An 8,056-nucleotide genomic window follows, 5' to 3' on the forward strand; every position below is an offset into this window, starting at 1 on the left:
TTTATAAAACTGGAATAAAATGGGAAAGTGCCATCTTTATTTATCCTAATTGAATTTTAAATGTCCTTTTGACACAAAAAGGTATATACATGACACAGCTACACAACCTTTTTTCAACTGGACAACAAGTGTCAAAACCCTGTGGATGTATAGGGTAAAACAAGATTGGTCAGGAAAAGAGAATTGTTCCTATAACTGGTAATCTGACACAATGTCCTATTGCCATTTAAAAAAAAAAAAAAAAAAAAAAAAGGACCAATAAAATTTTTTTATTACATTTATTTGAGAGAGAGAGAGAGAGAGAGAGTCAGTCCAAGAAAGAGGCTAGTGAGGTCAAATATGGCTCCTTCCACTCCTTCCAGCCCGGGCATTTCCGAAATAAGGCCATAGCAAAATGTCAACATTTGAGTTACTGGTAGTCAAACCATTCTACATGGTATTTTATCCCTCTTGATAAAAAAAAAAAAAAAAAATCAGACTTTTGTAATTTGTGAATGCTGATCTTCATCGAAAGGTTCATTCTCTGGATCAGAGTCAGTGGTGTCAGAATATCTATAATGATCAGGTTCATTGTCACTAACATCTGGCGTTACAGAAGTTGAACTGCTAGCCTCTGGATTTGATGGCTCCTCCACTGTTTTTGTAAAGTATAGTTTCACCTAGAAAAAGAAAGTTTAAAATAAAAGCCAAGGATTAAGACTAATTTTATATTATTTAGTAAAGACATTTATTTTTACAGATTCACTTTAAGGTACCATAACAAATGAGAATTTTAAAGGACAACTGCTTTTCAGATGACCTTGAGATTTCTTACATTTTCTTTCTTGCAAGGCACTGAAAAGATGTTGATACATTATTTTTAAAGAAGAATAAGCTACAAGCACTATATAATTATATTTAAAAAATGCAATCAAAGGTAATAACCTCAGGAATATGTTTTCCAATCACAAAATTCAATTTATACAAATGTCTGAGTTCCAAAAACATTCTTCCTACTACCTCCACCTGAAACTCAAGTCTATCTATTCAAATTAATGACAATACATAAATATATGAACACTAATTAACAATAATAGTGTTTATGATCAATTAGTCCTAAAAACATCACCTAAATAGAGAATGGAGGAGGGCATTAACAGAGAACGCATAGCAGTCTAGGGACAATGTCCTTGATATGCAAAATTGAAAAAGTTGTCAAAACTAACCTATTATTTCTGTTTTAAGGAAGGGAATTCTGTTTATAGGTAGGAAGTAGATATGAAATTTATATCAGATCTTTAGTCTGTCTATATAACTGTTCCCCTAGTACTCAAGTCAGTATAAATTCATACAACCAACATTTACTTCACAGTAAACCAAAGCTTTAAGTTGAACCTTCAAATTATCATACAGACCTTATCTTGCTACCCACCCCTCTCTGCCACTACTCCAGTCCACCCACCCACTACTGTGCATCTGTACTAACCCACTGCCAATAGCCTCTTCACCTACCTCCCACTTTCCACTCTGCTACCTCTTTCCACGTTCCTAGTCAGTCTGAATTTTGGAAGCAGATAAAGTGAACATGTAGACAAATTCAGATTACATCTTTTCTGCACTGAAAATACTCCTGTATCTTCAAACCAGGACTTGTTTTCTTATTGACTGTGTTTTAGTCAAAATGGCTTTTGCTATACAAATATACAAAGCTCTTTCATGCTGCAGGACTTTTACATCTATTCTTCCCTCTCTTCCCAGATAGTTGTTACTCTAGTCATCTCACTTGATCCTTCCTTACATGACTAAGCCATCCTAGCTCAAAGAACAAGATAACTCTTTAGTCAGCCTCCATGTTTCACAGTACTTACAGTGACATATTGATAACAAAAACAGCTTTTATCTATAATCATAAACTTCTTTTCTTTTTCTTTCCTTTCTTTCTATTTATTTATTTTGCAGTACTGGGTATTGAGCCCAGGGCTTCAGCCACATTAGGGAAGTACTGCGGCTGCCTTGCTAGAAAAAACTTTTTGCAATATTAAAACAACAAAGCTAGAGGGAAAGACATTTTAAAAGCAAATGATTGCCAGGTAAGGCTGAGGGAGGAAGACTGCCAAGTTCAAATCCAGCCTGAACTACAAATTTAGCAAGACCCTACAGCAAAAAAAAATCAAAGAGCTAGCTGGGCATGGTGGTGCATGCCTTTAATCCCAGTGAGGATCTCTGTGAGTTCAAGGCCAGCCTGGTCTACATAGTGAGTTCCAGGTCAGTGGGAGCTACAGAGAGACACTGTCTCAGAAAGACAAGGAAAAAAAAAAAAAAAAAGAGCTCACAATTGATAAAAATATAGTTTATAGAAAAGGAAGGAAATGGAAATCTGGGGATTCTAAAAGAAACTTGCAAATACTAAAAAGAAACTTAAGATCCAAAGACATTTAATATTTGATCAACTTTCACTCAACTCATGTAGCTGTCTCTCTCTATTTAGACTATTATTATCAATTGTTATGTTTATAAACTATGGTTAAGTTTATTACATGTGAATGAAGCAAGCATAAGAGGATGAAAACAGAATTAAAGGATAAAGGTATGGTTGAAGAGGAGGAGGAGGGGGAGTATCATTAAGTAGAATAATAATTAGAAAAGGAAAAGGATAGGCAATCATTTGGGAATATTACAAATGGAAGAATACAAACACAAGATTTAATTTAAAAATGAGTAAGAGACTCTTTAGCTACATACCTATGATACACAACCACCCCCAAAATGGTTTTAACTAACCTTAAAATTTGGAGAAAAATATCGGTTGGCTTTGTCTTTATTTGCTTTGTCAAGATCGTTTTTTGTTAAGGTAAGCACTAGATATTCCTTGTCATCATCTGCACGTTCTATACTGCAAATGCTGTCAATTTCCTGATCACAGAGACTCCCATTTTCTACTTTTTCTGAGGTTTCCTCTGGTCCTGGTATGAAGAACGTATTTACCCAAAAGTGAAACATTTTGTCCTAAAATAGAAAAAAAAGACATGACACTAATTTCTCTTTAAAACAAATATGTCACTTCTTTAAAATACCTGTCACAAATAATCAACATAATAAACCACAAATCATTTGATTATTTTGACTGAAGGTAAATATAACTTGTGGGGCTGGAGAGATGGCTCAGCAGTTAAGCACACTGGTTGCTCTTGCAGAGGACCCAGGTTTTATCCCCAGCACCCACAAGGTAGCTAAAAACCACCCATAACTCCAGTTCCAGGGAATCCGATGCCCTCTTCTGACCTCTGTGGGCACTGAACAACACAAGTGCACTTAAACTCATCCACATAAAATAATAAATATTTTTAAGATTAATTAAAAAAATAACTTACGGAATAGCTCTTAAATACCTATTTTATTTTATTCAAGGTTTAGACAAAAAAAATATAATCATGTAAAATCTTTGATAACTCATTTTTTATCCTAAAATTCTAAGTAAAAAAAAAATTCTAAGTAAAATATTTTCCAATGCTGGCTTTAAAAAAATATTTTAAGTCTATGTGCAAGCAGGTATAAGCAGAATTCAAGTATTTGTATTTTTAACAGAAGCTCTTGGAAAGTCAGCTCAACTCTATTGAAGCATGGTTTTACTTCTACAGCAACATGAAGAATGGCTCTCTTTTTTACATTGCAATGTATGCCTGATATCTCAGAGTAAAGAGGGCTGGAGTAGTTCTGATTTATTTTTGTAATGAAATGCCTGTTTTTTAAAAAAATTACCTCCTAGTCAGGTATAGTGACTCATACTTAAAATTCTAGCACTTGAGAGGCTAATACTGGAGGACTGCCATGCAGCCAACCTAGGCTACAAACTGAGACCCTGACTCAAAAAAACCAAACCAAGATTTACTTCTTACTAGTAATATGAAATACAGAGGTCAAAGGAAGTCAGTTCTCTCCCTCCACCAATGTGGCTCCCAGGGATCAAACTCAGATCCATCAGGCTTCCAGTAAGCACCTTTACCAATACTAAGCCATCTCCCTGGCTCATTTTAATATTTCTTAACCAAAACACAAGTTCATTTTCCTTTTTTTTGGGGGGGGGGCGACAGTAAGTGTGGTAAGTCGGTGTACTATATAGTTCAGACTAGACTTGAACTAGAGATATCACTGACTTCAGTCTTTCAAGTAATGGAATGTAGGCATGTGCCACACCAGGCTTCTAATCTTTCTTGACCAACACAAAAAGTAAGCTTGTATGATCTTTTAACAGTAAATAATATATAGTCTTGTGACATCTGATCTGTGTATTATGCTGCTATTTAAAAGCCTTTTATTCTAATTTATCTTCAAGTTGTTTATCCATACACCCCTCCCGCGAGAAGATACCTAGCACTTACAGGCTCTTACGACTTAAATGTCATTGTAATCTTTAATTTTACCTAGCAAGACAATCTTACATATGGCAAGTCTCTTAAAAACCTTATTAATTTCAATTATTTTAGCAAAGTCATTAATTATACTTTACTTAAAAGAAAATAAGCTAATATTATTGAAAGTTCCAAAAATGTAGATCACCGATGTGTACCATTTATCTAAAACTGTTTTTATTGAAATCAGAGAAGGCACTTAAATTAGGTCAGGAAAAACTATGAGAAATGGAAATTTAGGTGATCTAACATATACAAATACATTGAAAATATTTAATCTTTAATTTCATGCACATAAATAAGTGCAAACAAGATCTGGAATAAGAACACACTCCTGTTGGGCATGGTGGCCCATGCCTTTAATCCCAGCATGCAGAAGGCAGATCTGGAATAAGAACACACTCCTGTTGGGCATGGTGGCCCATGCCTTTAATCCCAGCATGCAGAAGGCAGAGGCCAGGCTGGTCTACAAAGCAAGTTCCAGGCCAGTTAGGGCTACAGGGAGACCCTGTCTCAAAAAGAAAAGGGGGAGGGGAGGGGAGGGGGGGAGGAGAGGAGAGGAGAGAAGGGAAGAGAAAAAAGAAAAGAAAAAACACATTCCTAAAAGTACAAGGAAATGGTGAGGCAAGTATCTATTTTTAAAACAATATAAAGTCAAGAGTGCAGTCACAGCACTTCAGAGCCCAAGGCAGACGGATCCTCAAATTTGAGGTCAACCTGGGCTACCTAGTAGTTCTGAGCTACAGATTGAGAACCTGTCCTTTAAAATATATATACATATATATACACTTATATAACACACAAAAAAAGGAACACATACAATTATATGTGAACCAGTCATATAATAGGAGAAAAGAAAAACAATGCTTTCTAATTACCTAATTTTTTGAAAATGCTCGGTAACATGATGAATTCCTTAAAAAAAAAAAAAAAAACCTGCAATATATTTAACTTTATGTAAAAGAGGTAGAAAATGAGTTTGTGATAAAAAAAATTCATTTGATATTTTGTGATTTTTCTTTTTCAGCTATTCTGATTCTGAAAGTGGGAAGTTATATTTCTCCTGATAAGTCAAATAGCAACTAAATTTTATAGTAAGCAAAATTTCCTTGTATCTCTTTCAAAGGAAAAAAGACCTAAAGATAGAGAACGGAATCCTCTTTCAGGCAGCATACCAGCAACACGTTTCGTAGGGCACCAACTTTGCAGAGCCAGAACTTTTTTCCATTATTAGCTGAAATTTTTGCACGTCAAACTAATTATAAATGTTCACACTTAACATTCTTCTATTAATTATTTTTTTATTTTATTATGTGTATGGGTGTTTTGCCTGCATGTATGTAGGTGCACCCGTGTCATACAGTGCCCGCAGAGGTTGGAAAAGGATGTTGGATCCCCTGGAACTGGTGTTATAGACTGTTGTTAGCCACCATGTATGGACTGGGAATCAAACCCAGGTCCTCTGCAAGAGCAGCCAGTGCTCTTAACCACTGGGCCATCTCTCCAGTCTGATGCTTAACCAAGAATATTGCAACTGAGTTCTCACTTTCTCTAAGCACAGCTCAGTAAATAGAAGCCTTGGTAACTCTCTGAACCTGCACATATACCACATTTTTTCCATCCTTTACTACTTCTTCTCCATAGCCATTTCTTTCTTGGCTAAATAATGACTAAATACTCAGTAAACCTGGGGAAAATAAATAAAAAATAACCCAGTGTTAAGAAACATAAAACAAAATGAGTAAAGAGTGACTTGCATCACTGCATAAGACCACAGACAGAACAAACCAAAACCCTACAAACCAAGAAGGCTCAGCTTATGGTCCCATGCTAGTTTCTTCTCAGTTAAGTGACTGTGCTCTGTAATGGGCTGTCGTTGATTAGACAGAGGTATGCATACAATCTTTAATGCTTTCACAAAACTTTTCTAACAGGGTAACTGATCACTATGTTTCATCAAGGCCAAAGTAAGTAATGTCTGCAGATCTAACAAAAAATTGATCATAGCTCATTAGAGGTCAATCATAAGAAACATGTATCTCTTGGTCTCTCCTTTGAAGAGTAATTTCTTCCTAACCAAAGGCTTTAAAAACAAAAGGTCATACTCTTCAAAAGGTTACTCTTCAAGGCATAGCTGTTTTGGACATCTACCCAATAAAAGTCAAGTGCAAACCTTTTTTAGCATCTTGTTCTGTTTGTGGAAGAACTCTACTTTGATGTCACCACACACAGGCAACGGCTGGGGGAACTCAAAGTACATGAACTTGTCTTCCCGTCGTGTGGGTCCTGAATTGGAGGAATATATCTTCACCTTTAGCTGGCAGACCACAAACTGAGGATCTGCATGGTTGAAAGACATACTAGTATCATTTCATAGGAAATGTCTTTAACTGTCAAGTTATCAAAAACTATTTCAATGATAAAGCATCAGCAATATACAAAATAACTCTTCCCCTATTCTAAAACAAATCAGTGGAAATAAATTAGGTAACAAACATAGTCAATGCAAGTAAGGCTTTCTCCAATTTGAACCTTTAAAATAAAGTACCATTAAGGACATGAAAGTCAATTTCTATTTCATGAATAGTAAATTCCAAGACTAGACCTCTAGCAACATATTAATATCAAAGTTTTACATCAATATTATGCAAAAATCCCCACATAAATTACTATAAGCATAAAATGAAAGAATCTTCTGGCACTTTTGTAAGCTGCATAAATGGCAACTTTAAAAGCATAGTCAATGTACTACTTTAATACTTTAAGTCTCTAGCGTGTGCCCAATCACAAAATAAAAATCCTATATTCACAAGAGGAAAGAATTTATAAAAGTTTTAATAAGTTCTACAACATAGGCCCAAGTATTTATAATATATAATGTAAAATATCGATCATTCTTTTGACCTCTAGCCCACATAGTTTTTAATATATTTTTATTCTTTGAGATTTATTCATGCATCAATGTATATGATCATATTCACCCCCACTCCTCCCTTTAACTGTCCCCAGATCTACTCCCTACCTCCTACCCAACTTTATATCCTCTTTTTTTCTAAAATAACCCACTAAATCCAATTTCTGCTACCCAGATATACATGGGTGTGGCAGCCCACATTTATTCTAAAGGTATGTAGGGTCATGGCCATGAAAAAAATAGAGGGAAATTTTTGACATGTGGGTTTAATAATGCATCAGGCTCCAAGTGAACATTGCAACAGAAATTCGCTTCCTTCTAAACTGTTTCCATTAACAACATTTTGGTATCAACCTAGGTCTGTTTTTAAACTATTGCTTAAGTATAACTTCTCAAAAATCATCTTGATTCTGGCCAGCAATTCAAGGTGCAAAGGAAAGGGTTTTTGTTTTATTTTTTTTTTTTATGTACTCAAATTCATTCATAGCTAGAAAGAAACAGGAAACTAATAAATATGAAGACTCTAGAACCTTTAAAAAACTAAATTACAGCTAGGAGTGGCAGTAGCACTCCGGAGGCAGACACAGATGGACCTCTTAAGTTCAAGGCCAGCCTAGTCTACTTAGTGAGTTCCAGGTCAGCTGGAGCTACAGGGAAACCCTGTCGAAAGAAAGAAAAGAAAGAAAGAAAGAAAGAAAGACAGACAGAAAGAAAGAAGGAAGGAAGGAAGGAAGGAAGGAAGGAAGGAAGGAAG

General features: G+C 35.3%; 1 protein-coding gene across 1 annotated transcript in view; it reads right to left on the reverse strand.

The window, feature by feature from the left end:
• Positions 1-458: 458 nt before the first annotated feature.
• The window catches only part of Pten (phosphatase and tensin homolog), a 76,636-nt gene continuing 69,038 nt past the window's right edge, over positions 459-8,056 (reverse strand). Inside the window, exons 7-9 of the mRNA XM_029565792.1 lie at positions 6,562-6,728; positions 2,761-2,985; positions 459-659 (exon numbers count right to left, since the gene is read on the reverse strand). Coding sequence (XP_029421652.1) covers positions 474-659; positions 2,761-2,985; positions 6,562-6,728 — 578 coding nt within the window. The 3' untranslated portion in view covers positions 459-473. The remainder of the gene's footprint in view (positions 660-2,760; positions 2,986-6,561; positions 6,729-8,056) is intronic.

The sequence above is a fragment of the Nannospalax galili genome, unplaced genomic scaffold, assembly GCF_000622305.1.
Source record: "Nannospalax galili isolate Female #2095 unplaced genomic scaffold, S.galili_v1.0 scaffold498, whole genome shotgun sequence".
NCBI lineage: Eukaryota > Metazoa > Chordata > Mammalia > Rodentia > Spalacidae > Nannospalax > Nannospalax galili.